General features: G+C 35.7%; 2 protein-coding genes across 2 annotated transcripts in view; one reads left to right on the top strand and one right to left on the bottom strand.

Annotated features, from left to right (window-relative positions):
- Window positions 1–1,937: 1,937 nt before the first annotated feature.
- Window positions 1,938–6,144, bottom strand: LOC140951789 (protein CREG1-like). Its single transcript, XM_073401137.1, has 5 exons — window positions 5,819–6,144; window positions 4,244–4,393; window positions 3,788–4,071; window positions 3,056–3,146; window positions 1,938–2,872 (listed from the first exon to the last, which is right to left on the bottom strand). Exons 1-5 carry the CDS (start codon window positions 6,060–6,062, stop codon window positions 2,769–2,771), a joined length of 873 nt encoding a protein of 290 aa, XP_073257238.1. The 5' UTR covers window positions 6,063–6,144; the 3' UTR covers window positions 1,938–2,768.
- Window positions 6,145–6,337: 193 nt separating this feature from the next.
- Window positions 6,338–16,560, top strand: part of LOC140951751 (centrosome and spindle pole-associated protein 1-like) — a 50,846-nt gene continuing 40,623 nt past the window's right edge. The window contains exons 1-5 of the mRNA XM_073401080.1: window positions 6,338–6,646; window positions 8,072–8,115; window positions 9,006–9,058; window positions 9,766–9,878; window positions 11,804–11,887. Of these exons, the coding sequence (XP_073257181.1) occupies window positions 6,557–6,646; window positions 8,072–8,115; window positions 9,006–9,058; window positions 9,766–9,878; window positions 11,804–11,887 (384 nt within the window). The 5' untranslated portion in view covers window positions 6,338–6,556. The remainder of the gene's footprint in view (window positions 6,647–8,071; window positions 8,116–9,005; window positions 9,059–9,765; window positions 9,879–11,803; window positions 11,888–16,560) is intronic.

Here is a 16,560-nt window from a genome sequence, read left to right as displayed (position 1 = left end):
TAGGAGAGTTTTATTCATAGGGTTAACCTCTAGACTCTCCCTTTCCAATTTGTGTAGTTATATATGAGTTTGAATAAACATGTATGTTATGTTATGTTATGTTAATGTTTTCAAGGCACTTTTGATGAGTAGAGACTGATGACGTGTTTCAACGCAACCACTCAATTTGATCTTACAGTATATGAATCATAGTTCTATGTATGAATAGCCCATTTTATAGCTGTAGATGGAAACGAAGCTCGAGTTGACCTTGTTTTGACACAACCCTTCTTGCTTTCTTATGTAAATCATGTTGTTCTTATGCTAACTAGTATTTTTCAGCATAATTTCCATAAGAAAACAAAGGATGTTTGCATTAACACAAGGTCAACCTTAGCCTCACATTGACTCGAAGGCTAGGGTACTAAGCCCATAACAGTAAAATGGTCTATTTCAAAGGTCCCAACCACACAACAAGAATTTATGACATTATTGAGAAAGGAGATTGTAAATTAATATTGAACCAGGAATGTTTAGAAAAGTCAAATATTGATGAATAATACAGTCCATATTTCTTGGATCATTTCATTCCTCCCATTATAAAAATTTATCAAAAATTCGACAAATTGGGACTATTTTCCTTTGTAAATTAGAATCAATGTACACGATTGTTTAAGTTGTGTCCTCTTTATCGAATAATCGCATGATTCCTCTCTCCTCGCCCATTGCCTTTTTTTTGCAGAAAATTTGCGGAAACGGACTGTTATTGCAAACACCATTTTCATATTTTTGTTAAGGTATGATTGTAGCTAACACGAAAGTGTCAAATTTTAGAAGACGCAAGTATTGTGAAGTAATTTATTATTTTTATCCGGTTTTGATAACATACAAAAATTGATTTACAAATCGGGTACATTCTTATCATAGTACGTGAATAAAATCCATCAAGAACGCCGTCGCCACAAAACCTGCTAGAAGACGTTTCTTATCTTCGATTCTTCTCCGAAATAAAACAGCAACCAAATTCTTCCTACTTTCCTGCTTCACGTATTTATCTGATATCCGGTCACCTCGCCACCAACAAAATCGTTACCAAGACTAGAACTTAGCTTTTTTGTCTTAAAAAGTTCAAAGTAGACACAAATTAAATGAAAAGAACTTTCATGAACAGCCATTTTCTCTTAACCATTTCTTTGTCATATTTGAAAGAAATGACAGGTGACTGGGAAACTTTTCGGCCAGTTTTTTAATCTCACAAATGGGAGCATGAGAAGTTCGACGCAAGGATCGTCAATTAGGATCAACAGATTTCGAAGTCAAAATTCAAATAAGCTTGACGAAAACGTAAAACTCTTAGGTAAGTAATCCTAGGTATTAAACTGTGTCAATTATTTCAGAGTTACTCATTGGTGGCGTGTCACCTTCTTGGTTGGCGAGATGACCGTAAACCATTTATCTGATTGGTTTAACAGTGTTCGTCAGAGTTAAGACGCCGAATGGTTTATGTATTGGGCAAGCGTAGTGCAGGCCGGCAAGGCTTAAAAGGCGTGTTCGTTTTGGTCATTGCAAAATACACGTACTAGTTAAGCAAAATTTGGGAAAAAAGAGTGTGTGAATTGTTTTAAAAAATGAGTAAATGGTTTACCGAAATTATATCAATAGAATAAATGGAATTCATATAATTATAAAAAATATCTTACTGTAAATTATTCTCGCGCAAATTTTCTAGTGCGAGCAGTTTTACTATTTAATTTTAGCCCTCTGTGTTATTGTAATGATTAATTAGTTGTATTTCGTGGTGATCTGTAAATTGCAGTGTCTCTCATTAAAAGCTGACATTATTTTACCGTGTTACAGTTTGGAAGATTTTATCTAAAGGGGTTGTGTCACGCCATTTAGTTCAACTCATTTCCTAATGCTCTTTGGAACTTAACGTTCACAGAGAAAACACTTCTAAATGACGAAATAACAGCTTTTAATATCCCACAAATCGGCTTCCCGATCTTTATATCAAACGTTAAAAACAACAAAATGGACTTTAAAAAACTGTTATGCTAACAAGTTTGTAAAATCTACAATGCATCCGTTTAAATCTTCTTTCAAGTTTGCCGTGTTACTTAGTTATTCCCTCTTTTAATGTAAGTATTGATTGTTTTTATGTTTCACTCAATTTGGTGGTAGTTCTTTGAATTTTGACAAATTTTGTGACACAGCTCCTTTAAGAGCAGTGGACTAGTGCAATCCTGCGCAACAAACATTTCCCATTGTCTCTTAAGTTTCTCTTCCTGTTAGTCTCGCAAGCAGCTGTTTGGTTTGGTCACGCACCGCTCCTCACGTGCTCCTCCACAAGAAGAGGAGGGGAGGAGGGGATAAGGGTTGTGTGACCAGACAAAAACAGCTACGAGGGAGAATATCTTCCTGAAGTTATTAGTACTATGTGCCACTGGAGTAAACCTGTCATTCTATATTCGTCATCTTAGTCAGCCATACTTCTTGGAGAGATGACCTTTAGGCCATTTTGCTTTGTCCGTGGGGAAAGGAAGCCCTTAAACTTTCTTTAAATTCAACCCACTTAATACAGACACTCCATTATAAGTACCCTTTCTACAGCCCCCTCAGTGTATGTATTAACATGGTTTGACTGTACTCGATCTTGAATTAATTTCCGAATGTAATAGGAGAAAAACGATTCTAGTTGCTTCTGGTCATTCTTACACTTGGAATCATTCTATACGTTTGAAATGTTTTCAAAGGATTGGATGCTAATAAAGTAAACTCAACGACTATAACTACAATTTGACCTTTAGGTAATCTTTCACTGGAATGATATCAGCAGAGCCATAATTATCTTGCATCCAGACATTGACAATTTCAAGTTTGAGTGTCTGCCAATCTGTAAAAAGAAGATAACTTGGTTACTAGACTGAGTAAATGCATCAGTGACAAGAAAAAAAAAGTATAATGACAAAAGTAGCGATGATATGCAACAACACTGATGATGGCCGCAAAGACATATAAGACCTGAAATTTGGTGCAAGAGGTATAAAGAAAGAATGATAACTTTGCGATAACCTACCATGACCTTTAGGCCAAGATTTCATCACAGGATGTCTTGAAAACAAAGCATTTTGAGCAAACTTGATCTCATCAGGGCCAACATGAACAAGCTTTAAGTTTTAAGAGACAAGAAAGAATAAAATATTAGAGTCCTTCAGTTGATGCATGATGTTTAAAACACTGATTAACATTGATGAGAGCTGTTATTGCCTATAGACCTTGTCACGGTTTTGGAAGCCACGCGTGAGATGTTACAGTGTTTGCATGAGAATCTAATGTCAAATAATTTCCGTAAAACGGCTCTTCTGGAAAAAAATGAATTGTAAACTAAAGCCACACAGCAAAGGATTCTAAAAACAAATTTTTTGGGTCGTTACTGTGCTTAAATTTCTCCAGACACTTGTTTTAGATTTTCCACATAATTATCTATCTGCAATTTTCCCAGGAAATTTTAGTCGGCAGGAAGGAAAATTTTTACAGACAAATGTATAGAAAATTTTAAAAAGGTGGTTCTAGTGCATATAGCTGCATGTAACGCCCTCAAATTTTTTCAGTACATTATACATATTTTTTCAGAACAGCCATTTTAAGGAAAATTATTTCACATTAGATTCTCATACAAACACTGACACCAGTAATTTCTCACGTGTTTGGCTACTCATCAAGATGGCTTCTAAAACTGTGCCAAGATCTATTGAAGGCAGAAAAAGGAAAACATTAAGGTTTAAACATTAAAGTGCAATTAACTTACCTTTCCTGTGAGAGACACTCTAGAACAAAGTGGTTCCTCTGGGTCCCAGTCATGTTCCTTGCAGTAATCACTTTCCGCTTCAGAAACTGACAGACTTGCCCAGTTGTTTACCTTTATGTTTTTGTTTACAGGGTCAAAACTTGACAGGTAAAAGTATGGTATCCCTGTGCTATTATCAACAGTCCCATCACTGAACGATGTAACCACACTAAAAGGAGCTCCATTCAGTGCCACAGAGATAGTTGAGATAGATCCCCAGATAGTGTTGTGCACAATGTACCTTGCTGTAGATAAAAATTAAAGAGGGGAGTTCATTTAATGTGGCTAAATGCAATTTTGGCCAAGATAAGCTTGAGACATGGTTGACTAGCAGTCTCTAGAAGGAGATATGCATGTCGCCCTAATCACGTCACGGGGTCTCAGGGATTTTTTTTACAGCCTTTCTCTATGACTCACCTGTTTTTGCCTTTTCTGATCTTGGAGGGGGATTGTAAGAAGCAGAACTTTTAACACTAGAAATCCTGTCCCTCATCTGGTGTAGAGGCCTATCCCTTGTACTGTAATGTGGCTTGTCCTCATCTTGAAAGATTTCAAGCTCATGATAACCTGAATTAAAACAATAAAAAATAGCCATAGAAAAATCAACTTTCACCCAGTTGTTCCAAGAGTAACAGTTGGCAGGTATAAAAATAAAAAATTTCAGCTAACTTACGGAATTAACCACTGAAATCAGTGAATAACAGTCCCTATGAGCTCCTATAGCTTAAAGGGCCACTTATTATACCATATCATGAAATAACAAAAGTGTCTGTATTATTTATTGACTCTTCCAATAAGATGGATCTATATATGCCAACTCTCCTGGACTATCCGTGAGTCTCCCAGATATGGATGGCACTGATCTCCCACTCTCCCCAGCGGGTCACCAAATCTCCCAGATAAAATGGACTTTTGAGATTATCTGTGCTTTAGTTTGAAATTTTGCCCAATTTTTTTCTCAAAATTCATAGGTTTTTTTTATTCATTGTACAATTTCTGGGACATTTTTGCTCTTATTTAGTCACTGACAAAGATTATTTTGTTAGTACAATTTTGATGGAATGTACTTCATTTAAGACTTCATATAATGTCCTAAGCCATGGTAGCTGGGTCAATTTGTGGACAGGGGGTTGTAGGGTCGTTGACATTTGGGGAGTTGGGGTGTAGTGCAAAATAGGGAGTCTCCAAATTTTAGATCTCCAGAGGTTGAGGGTCCTCAATAGGTTTTTCGGAATCTGGGATTTGCCTTTTTTGGAGCCCCGGATTCAGGATTGTAAAGAAATATGGGCACGGGCCTGGGCGCGGATTCGGGATTGCCTTTATGGACAGGATGTGTTATTACAAAGCAGGATCCAGGAAATTGTTGCCTTAAAGCCCCGAGATCCAGGGTTTCAGATGGCAAAAATTTTAAAGTAAACTCAACTTTCGCTGTCAGCAATGACGGAAACAAACCCAAATTTAAGCTCAGCATTGGACACCACACTGACATGTTGCTTTTGTGACCCCTATGGCACGACCTTTGTCATGAACTTTGCCGTAATAAGATCCAGTTACACATAGGCCTCTTGATTATGCCCTTTGTTACTATTCGCTACAACAGAATTACGGTATATCCTAAGCCATTGCTAAGATTAATAAATTACTCAAAAGGCTGAAAACACTTTTTACGGATGCGACTGAAAACAAGAGAGTTTAAGATTCATTGTATACATCAAACCCCCTCTCAAATAAGCCCCCACTGTCTCTACTAAGGCTCCCCCTCAAATGGTGTTGAAATAAATAATCCAGCCCCCCCCCTTCCCCCCCCGGTAAATGATGCGACGAGGATCGGGATTGACCGATGAAAACGTGCGGGATTTCGGGATAATGGGAAAATTTTGGAAAGGATGGCGGTATTAAAGAACCGAGGTTGGTATCTCTGAATATAAAAGTACCTTCAATAAAGGGGGAGCCGACAACAAATGAAATGGCCCAGTATAAGGATAAACAAACCTCCGTTCAGTGACTGCTGATCATATTGCGTGGTTTGAAAACCATAGCAGGCTACACGCGCAAACAAGTACATTCCCAGTACTAGCACAAGTACCAAAACAACAACATGGCAGGCAAAAAACTTGTTTTGCATACGACTTTCTCGTTTTAGAGTCACCAGAGCTTCGTCCTCCTCTTCCGTGGAAGTAGGAGCTTCCTCCAGGAGCTTATCAATTAGCTTGGCTTTATCCTTGTAAAAATCCATCACAAATCAAATGCCTGTTGTTCGCACCCTGAATTTCAACACGGAAGACTACTCCTTCGCACCACGAAGTCTCATGTCATGGATAATAGACGGATCACAAAATCACGAGACTCTCACAACTGCAAAATGCAAAATGGATTTTGATTGGGTTGTGTCTCACCTGGTACTAACCAATCAAAAATTACCTTTTTTCATGTACCAAAGGGCGTTATGGGTACTGGTTACCAAAAACATGGCGGATCACCCAAAACAATTTTGGAATGTTCAGTGAATGTTGTTTTGCTGACAAGTTTTGAAAGCTAAACTACAGCAAATGTTTGGATATTTGGTTATTGGAGTTCTGGAGATTTATCAGTATCATTTCGGGGATGCAATATAAAGTGCGAAAGGTCTACTCGAACCATTGTGTTCACTTGACAACATCATATTATTGAACGTCTCATATTCATCGTTATTTTCCGTCCGATTGCTGGCCTTATAAACAATTCTATACAATGGCGGACGATCTAGCAAGTTTTATAGAGTCACAGAAAAGAAAGTTGGAAAAGGAAAGAGCAGAAATATTGCGTGCACAAGAAAGTGAGGTGAGATTACTTTGCATGTGATTATTCTAGCTCAGCTGCCTTCTCGTTTTGGAGGCGGGAAAGCTTTTTTCCTTGTTTCTTTTCGTTGGTCCCTCTAAGAGCGCCTCGGTGTAAGAACCTGTAAAACTCATGAGTGACGTAAAACAAAGGAAACAAAGAAGTCGACACAATAGAACCTAGAAAAACAAAGGGTGCGAAACAAAGAAAAAGTTCACATGTTCTAACCCCCAAGATCGTGTGATGTAACACTACTGTCTTGGCATGGTTCTAAGCAGAAGGAACAGAGTTTAGCAATACAATCAAAACAATTCTCTTGGGGGGTATCACACTATCTGCGAAGACAAGCAAATTTCGTATACATGTATATTCATACTAGAAATTAAAGTGAGTGGAGAAAATTCAGAAAGTTATTTGTATAGGTAATAGCACGATTTGTAGTGATATTTGGCATAAATACCACAAGTGATATTTCGAAATTGTTATACGTAATTTGAGATTTGAGACAATTTGAAATTTGAGACAATTTGAAATATCACGAGTGGTATTTATGACAAATATCACGTACAAATCATGCTATTATTTGTTTATACTACTACCCGCAAAAGGTTTGTAATTTTCACATGTAGGTATTTCAAATTAAGCTGAAATACCACTGCTCTAAGCCAATCACATTGCAGAAATTTCTCATGTAGTAGTGGAGAGGAATGAGAGGAATGCCATTATCAGATGCATTGTATGAGAATCATTTGAAAATTCTGAGTACGACTTCCATTTAGAAGATAAACAAGGTTTCGTAATTTTATATAGTCAGAGAGGCCGTCAAAATCATTGAACTGGGATGAACCATGATGCCAGTGATGAGCTCCCTGTGGTCTGCTAGGATTTGTTGTGATGTGAGCCATAGTATATAGCATGTGACTAAATTTCAAGCTCTATCACGTGGAAAGGATTCCAAGATGAAATTGAATGCTTGTATGCTATAAAAATAGTTATTGATCCTTTGATACCTCGTTTATGTCCGAATACACTGAAAAAGTAGCTGAGTAAATTTTATGTGATAGTCAGTTCCTTTTTTATTGTTTATTCAGTTTTACAGATTGTCATTTGGGTATGCAGTAGCTAGCATGTACTAGCTGAAAAATTTTTTTGATGAGCAGGATTGAGTACAGTACTTCTGTAATTTGAATTCCCCAAAAGACTTCTTGCATGGCGGGCAAGTTAAAAATAGAATTCATTAGCCCAATAATAAAATCCATGAACCGCAGGCTATTGGTTACTACTTGCTTTTCATGCTGAAAAAGGTCCTAAAAGTTAAGCAAAATATTTCCAATAATACAAAGTTTGTCGTTGTCCATGAAAGATAAAGTAAATTTGTGTGTTATACTTGGATATCCATGATTTTAAACTTTTGATTATTGCTATCAGGACCGCAGCAGGACAAGCCCAAGAGGATATAAACCTGACAACCGGTAATATTACCTTAGTGAAATATAATACATATTATAATTTTTCAATGTTATATTAAGCTGAATAAGTGATGGAAAGTAACTGTTACCTTTCTGAGAAATTCTGAATTTTTTAGAATTATTAAGAGAGTATGAATAACAAGTCCTTTTGCCAGGGCTATTGCTAAGATTTCAATTATTATGAATCAGTACACAGGGAGTTGAACAGCTAGGATGTACTACCCTTTTGTTGCCTCTGAAAGTAGCCGGGGTCTATGCTCATAGTAGCACAGGGAAATCCCTGGCCTCCGCCCCTTAGTAATGGCCTTGTTTTAAAGTCCCTAAATTTGTTGATCAGGCCCCCAGTTGTTCAAAAGTTGGATAGCAGTATCCACCGGATAAATCACTATCCAAGGGATAAGTGTTAGGGAAATCATTATTGCTCTATCCAGTGAATAGTGATTTATCCAGTGGATAGCGTTATCCACCTCTTGAACAACTGGGGTCAGTTCTGAAGTTAGTTAACAATTCAAAAATTTGTATTGTATGTTTATTGCTAGTTTAAGTGAAATAGAGATACAAGAAATCATTTGTATAGGTAATAGCATGATTTGTAGTGATATTTGGCATAAATACTACGAGTGATATTTCGAAATTGTTATTCGTAATTTCACGAGCCGTTAGGCGAGTGAAATTTGAGACAATTTTGAAATATCACAAGTGGTATTTATGCCACATATCACGTACAAATTATGCTATTATTTGTTTGTACTACTACCCACAAAAGGTTTGTAATTTCCACATGTAGGTATTTCAAATTAAGCTGAAATACCACTGCTCTAAGCCAATCAAATTGCAGAAATTTCTGATGTAGTAGTATAAAACTTTGTAATGTCCTGTTTGTATTTGTCTAGGCATATTCATGAAGGATCTCCTCCAGGACCCGAGACCAGGATCAAAGCTAAAGGTACCGTAATGTCAGATGACTTACTTTTATTTTCTGTGGTGTAATCCATACATTCAAATGAACAGATCAGTCTCACACAGTTCTTCTCATAGATGTTATTCTTGCACTCATTGTCCAGTTGGTGAGTGCTTAGTCAGCTGTTCTTTTTTTAAATAAAATCTTGGTGGCTAAATGAGTGATGTGTGGTATATCAGAAAACTAATTCAGAGCTTCAAAGAACATGGTGTTTATTTAACTAAACAATTAAGCTGTTTAGTGCAAAAGAGTAAATGAGGTGTTTTACTGCAATACTGTACCTTAGTATACTTCCTCACAAAGCAATATCCTGTCTCCTAGCCATAATAATAATGTTAACTATCATTCATGAATTAGGGTTACAGGACAAAGAAAATTGAGAATCAACATAGGCTAAAAAATTGTTACCTGAATTTAATTTTGACCTGTACACCATGTATGTGTTCATTTGTTTGTCTAAGTCTTGTAGGGAGAGGGGAGTCTAAATTTGACGATGCCAAAACTACGTTCACTATTGCATTACTTAAATAATAACTTATACTTTATAAAAATTAATTTGGTGTACGTTACTATTCAGAAACTAAATTAGAGTTTATCCTTCATTTATTATTGGTCTTTGGTTAGTTTTTTCCTAGATAGGATTTCTAGGATGTATTATAATCTGATGTGCTTGTTGGTTTGTTTTTATGCAGCTCCTCTTGAAGATGACAGTAATCTTGGTGGACTTAATTTAGGTGGTTATGAAAAGCACCAGCAAAAGTTACGGCAAGAGAGAAAAGAGGAGTACAGAAAGTATCTGGCAGAGGTATCGTATGTATGATTATAGTCAAGTTGAAAGAAGTCACAACCCGTGTTTTTGTACAATTTATTAGAACTAACTTTCTCTTTTTTAGCAAATCAAATAGAATGAGACTGGAATAACGAAGACTTGGAAAAGGAAATAATCATGATTATTATTCAGTCAAAATATTTCTCCATTTCTGATTGGCTAAATCCCACACATAATTTGTCATAACCAGCCATTGTCAACCAAATTTGGAAGAATTTTGCGATATGTGAACTGATGGCATCAGTCATGTAGCAAATTGCCAGATTATTGAACAGTTAACCGAGAAGACCTGGGGACGAGGCTGAATCTTTTTGGTAGTGAGTACAAGATGGCGGAACATTTCACGTTGGCAGAACATTTCCAGGGTGCAAGAAAGTCATTTTTAAAGCTTTCCATTCGGGCAAGCTGAAGCTAGCATATACTAGCCCAAACGTCATTTCAACTAACCCAAAAACGTTTTGATGAGCAGAATTGATTTCACAGATCTTCTGTAATTTGAATTCCTCAAAAAACTTCACTTGCCCATCGGAACAGGTTAAGAACAGAACTCACTAACCCAATAGCAAAATCCACTGGCCCTGGGCTATCGGACACTACTTTCTTTGCGCACTGATTTTAGCCGAACTATTGGCTAAATATACAGCAAGAACTGCATAGCTTGTTTTTAAACTAGGAATTATTTTGAATAAATAATGAAACAATAATTCAATAATTATTATTGAATTCAGCTTTTGTACCATCTGAAGAACTATGGAGATCTCAGAGGTTGTTCTCTGCCGAGGCCGCGTAACACCCTCCTTGATCTCCAAAATTCTGCAGATGATACTCAGCCTCATTCAATAATTGCTAATTATTTTATGATGTACAGTAGAACCTCTATTTAACAAAGTCCTTGTTATAAAAAAGGATTTTCTTTGAGCCAGTAACAGTGAAATTTATTATATGGAATTTAAGAACTGTGATTTACTGAAACCTCATTATAGTGGACAAATTTTGCCAGTCCCCTGGTCCTTCATTATATTGAGGTTCCGCTCGAGCAGGATTAAAATATGAAAATGCACCTTTCTATCTCTCCAAGCATGAGGTGCTTACAATGCTGAAACACAGCAAGTTTTGCAAGTTAACCATGAAATCCTTCTCTCATAAATTAAGTTATAATAATAAACTCATAATAATTATTAATTGTAATGAATTTTAAATATTCAAGATATTTTGGTTCTAGCTGCTTGGGTGAGGCGGGGAGGTTATATCTGGGGTGCTAATACCTGGTATAACTGAAAAAAAAGGGTTTCAAAATGAACAAAGAAGTACATAACTGTAGATTTAAAAAATGCAGTTAGTAGAGCTGGGAAGCTCTACCTGGATGCATGAAAACTGCCTGGTTTTTGCCTCAGAAATACACGAAGAAGAAAAAGACACGAGTAAACCTTATCCATTTTTCTGTAGCTCCATGCAAATGAAGAAATTAAAGAAAGAGATGAAGCTCAGTATACCTCCTTTCATTTAAAAAGTCTTATTACCAAATTTAAACACTCATGTTGTACCGTTTTTTTTATACAGCTATTTCGAGAAAGGTTGTCGGAAAAAGTGCACGCGACAATCCCGAAAGGTATTGTGGGTGGTTTTGAGTTGACTGTTCTTCAAAGAAATTTGAAAGAATGGCATGAGAGGCCATAGGCTTATGTTTGCTGGTGCTAAAGGAAGCAAACAAAAGTATGCCTGATAGCTACAGTGTCAGGAACAGTGTATTGATCATATCCCGTATTACCTTCCGGAATTGTCGCATGCACATTTTTTCCGACAACCTTTCTCGAAATAGCTGTATAGTATGCAGCTTTTTAAAGAGGCTTTCTTTTTTCCCTTATTAATTGTGGTACTGTGTGTATCTGTTTTTGTCATAGAAAAACTTCCGTTCCACTGGTAGATCTGACGCTGTCATATCAGAAAGCAGTAGATCAGCCTATCCTGGTCTCAAATCCACTCAGGTCAGTTCAGATTTGTTATTATGTGGAATTTTATTTTCTTTTCAATTATTGTTTGCCAGCACTTAATTTCTGCTGGAGTTTAATCTTGCTGATACACTGTTGGTGATTTTTGAATTTTTTTGTGAACTAATATTTGTGACTGTTAAGACTGATTTTTCTTGCTGGAAATAAATATTTGCTAGTTGCAAGTTGTAAGCACATTCCTCTATTATGTTTACAAGTGTTCCAAGCAACTGGAAATTCCCATTTTAGTACCAGTATTTTTTAAAAAATTGGATTTGTCTGACTATAGATTATAAAGAAATTAGAGTCCAGTCATTGTCTTCCCTTTGTTTTCTGTTTGCTGGGCTTTTGGACATTTGAGGAAATTTTTTGTAAGCTCTAAAACTAATCACATCACAATTGGTATAAAGGCCACGGTTTAATTCACACTGGCAGGTTCAAACAGGGTAATTACCTGTGACCTTATCAATCTTACTATTTTACTTAATGGTAATTCAGTGATAAACTTGATCAACATATAAAGCAGTTAAAGAAAGAGCTGTAAAAATCAAGGCTTATCCTGACCAAAATTTAAGCTAATGTGAGCTTAGACTGCATTGTAATCCTGAGTCATTTATCCTGACTTGATGCAATGCTAGATCTGTGCAGTTGAGGTTTTTCATGATCACACCTAAAGAGCAGGCCACTTTGTTGTGACGGGCACATATAATTAATGATTTTTATTTTTGTTGTTCATAACTGTATGTGTAAGTCTCCACTTTTGATTTGGTCCCATGCTTAATAACAAATTGATTCAGATAGCCTTTATTGGCTACTAATATTGATAATGATATTTTACTTTATAGACCACTGAATTTAGAATAATTCAAAAGTTTTCATAAAGATATGCTCGAAAATAATTATTTTACCCATTAGATTCGTCTGCAGGATTCTCAAACTATGACAGATCGATTCTCGAGACCATCCTGTCAATTCTTTGATTTTCTAGTAACTTTATACATGGCTTGTATCACAGATCATTTCTGTCCTTGTTCTTCCCTAAATTTTTTATAATAATCAAATTCAACTTGCTACTCAAAATAAAGTTTTTTCCTTCCTGACCTTTGCGCAGAAAAGTGATTATTTTTCATACCACTGGTAAGGTCATGGCAGGCTGTTGATAAAATGCTGGTCATGTTTTGTGAATTTTTTGCCTGTTATAAACCCCATTTAGATTATTATACTTACTATTTGAGTCTTGTAGCTGCTAAGTAAATACTTACAGGTTTGAGGCAGTGTTGCTGTGCTCTCTTTTCTCCATTATGGGATACAATGATGGAGTCTAACATAGGTCATAAATATTTAAATGTTGACTTAAATTTGTCTTTTGAGTAGACTAAGTAAACACTGCAGTTGTAATTTTAACATGTAAAATGACACTTTTTGTTTCTGAGCAAATAGATGCCATTAAAACACTTGGTTTTTGAAAGCTGAGATTGATGTTTTTTTGGGCGACTTATTAGTAACCTAAACCTTCTAGTAAATTACTAGAATAGGGTGAATAAAAGTATTAAAATCACATGTGGAAATAATATTATACCAAGCTGAATTAAAGTTATAATTTAAAATTGCAGGAAAAAGTCATTAAAGATTCAAAGGTTGCACTGAGCATCACAATTATTTGCATATTTTTCATACATTGACTAGTGTCAAATGCAAAATTGAGTCTGTGGAGCTCTTTCTGGGATAATAAGTATTAATATTCTTTGAAATTAATGTAGGCTATCAGGCTCCCTCAAAATCTTTCTTCCCATTAGCAGCCAAGGGTGAAATTAATGAATGCAAGTACTTAAGGTACTGTGTATTTTTTTTCAAACCAAGGCAAAATCTCATGAGAAAAACTTCCTTTTTATTGTGTCCTAATCTTCATATGAATTAATGGCCACTCTAAATGTGGATATAATTATTTCATTTAGAATTTGGGCTCATTTTAGGTTTCAAGTCAAAGAAGTTAAAATTATGTAAATTTGGCTGTCAGAAAAGACAAAGAAGAATGTACTGTAATTGACTTTGATACTGTTTAAAATTCCCATTATTTTCGTTTTATTTTACTCTTGGCAGTAAAAATATTAAGCAAAATTAACTATCTGAAAAGTGAGAGTATAGAATGAGAAGGGAATCAAAGACGTTTCTATGCATCATTCAGTGACAATATGACATGTATATGGATTTGGCAAAATTGGAGTTCTTCTCTGAAGTGACACGTACTGTGGAAAGGTTTGGACTTCTTGGAGGAAAGTTGAGCGTGCCATGCAAATATCTTGATGCTTACAGGCAATGTCTGGTAATAAGTTTGCTGTTGAATTGTTTAGCTATTGATTTCTGGTAAGCTTAAGCAACAGAAACCTTTATAGAGTAAGTTTTTATGAAAATCAGGGATTTAGAATGTTGGGGAAGCATCTTGCTTACAAGTTTATGTGCTGGTGATATGGTCTCGATGAAGACTTATGTTTCACAACTGTACAATGCAAAATTATATTTTTTTATTAGCAAAAGTTAAACAAAGATAAAATGATCATGAATCATGCCCCTAAAATATTGATGTTCATAAAATTGAAAAGCCAGGCAAGATGTGTCCAGCGAGTGATTTCCTTAGCACATCCTATAAAAATTCTTTCAATGTACTGTTAATTTGAAAAAACCTCTTTTCTGGGCACACTCAGTGATCAGTTGATGATGAATTTGTGGTTGTGCAAACATCAATGCTTTAAGTTTTTTAATATTCACTAAAGTTTTGAAATTACAATACATAAAAAAATACATACTTTATTGACTTTCCTCATAGAGGCTTTTGAAAGACATAATATACAAAAATTGAAGTTAATAATTTACTATAGTAAAAACCTACTTTCAGGATGCTAAAAGAAGTGTTAATTTAAGTTAATTTAAAACCTACTTTAAAACTCTAAGAAAAATATTCACACTAAAATTTATTTGACACAATAAAGTGCTTAAGAATCTATAAAATCCTTGACAAGTTTATTCTTGAGATTGAACTTAAAGGCAGATACTGACTCAAGAGTTTTGAGATAGCTATCCACAGAGTTCCAGATACTGACTATTCTATAATAAAACGTCCTCTGACCACTAACAGTCTTGAAAAGTGGAATGTTCAGCATCTGTGAACTCCTCGTGGCACGCCTGCTTATTTCTTCTTGCTTAATGAACTGGGAGGAAAGGTCCCCTGGCACGTGGGATGTTAGGCATTTCAAGACCATGATAGAGTTCCTTAAGTATAATAAAATTGAATTACTACTGGTAGCCATTTACATGTAAGCTCTTTTAAAACTGGTGTGATGTGTTCTAATTTGCGCATACCAGTTACAATTTAAGCAGCAAAGTGTTTGCCATAAACTAAAGCATTTATAATAGTTAGTAGGGTGTGTTTGTCAAAAACATGCTTTGTGCACCTTATTTGACTGAGACAAGACATATAGGAGGAGACAGTTTAGGTAATGTGTTGGTCATAGGTTAGGTTAGTGTCCAAAATCACCCCAGGGTCTTTAGCAGTGTGTTGCAGTACGAGTTCTCTTCCCATGAAAGTGAAGCTGGGAGTGACCAATCTGGAATACATTTGCCTGTTACCAAGATACAATAAGTTAAGTTTTGCTTGGGTTCAACAGTGAAAGGTTGTTGGAACACCATTGGCCTACATGTATGATATGCAAGTCATCTCTTATTGGCTGCGGTCACATCTACAACGTAACTAAAGTTTAGCTTAAGTTAGTGTCAAGTTACATGATGTCATACCTAACTGTAGTAACTTCAGTGGTCTCGGTCGACATTGCGGTCACACCACGCAGTTTATAACAACAGTTAGTTCTAATTAGCCTATGTAGATTTTTTGTTTGTTGTTTTTGGTTTCCCCCTCACCTCATGCTTGGTTTTTATTTTGCATAATTTATTTATATATGCTCATCTCGCACATGCGAAAAGAAGTGTCACATTCTGATTGGTTGTTTGTTTGTAAAGTTAAGACTAACCCACGAACCCTGCTTGGGTATAACTATAGTTAGTCTGTATTGATTTGGATTACCGAGGTGTAAATTTTCTAACTATAGTTAGAGCGAACAGAGAAGTGGTCACATGACCAAAATAGCTAACTATAGTTATCCCCGTCTTAACTATAGTTAGTAGCCCAGATGTGACCGCAGCTATTATTAAAGTCAGCCATAAATATTATTACATGTATTATCATGTGATCAAATATAAGAAAAGAATATTTGTCCTTTTACCATAATTCTTTTTTTAGGAGCAGCATATTGCATTGTGGGGACAAAATCTTTTGGGGTGATAATTCATCAAATAACCTAGTGTCATAATCGTTCTCTGTTCCAACTTAGGCCATTTATTTTTGTGTTAAATTCATAGTATTGTCACGTAATGGAATTTTTGATGTGATGTTCTATTTTCATTTCAAACCTATGAGTGTATAGGTTTATCATAGAATATTTATCCACTTGTGACAGATATTGTAAATTCATTAGTGCTGGCTAATGATTACTAGGCTACCTGTAACCAGGGGCCAATTTAATAAAACTTTTACAAGAATAATTTACAAGTGTGGCTATTGTTTTCAGACTCTAAACAAAAGCTACACTTGTAAAAGTTTTATTAAATTGACCCCAGCT

The sequence above is a fragment of the Porites lutea genome, chromosome 11, assembly GCF_958299795.1.
Source record: "Porites lutea chromosome 11, jaPorLute2.1, whole genome shotgun sequence".
NCBI lineage: Eukaryota > Metazoa > Cnidaria > Anthozoa > Scleractinia > Poritidae > Porites > Porites lutea.
The sequence above is the reverse complement of the archived record's forward strand: the minus strand, read 5'-3'. Positions and strand labels throughout refer to the sequence as shown.

Bases quoted from the DNA above. Each gene is read 5' to 3' on its own strand.
- LOC140951789 (XM_073401137.1), bottom strand. From the start codon at position 6,062: ATGGATTTTTACAAGGATAAAGCCAAGCTAATTGATAAGCTCCTGGAG. The intron at 4,394-5,818 runs GTTTGTTTATCC...GTTTTAATTCAG, and splicing joins TCAGCAGTCACTGAACGGAG to GTTATCATGAGCTTGAAATC. The intron at 4,072-4,243 runs GTGAGTCATAGA...TTTTATCTACAG, and splicing joins ATCAGAAAAGGCAAAAACAG to CAAGGTACATTGTGCACAAC.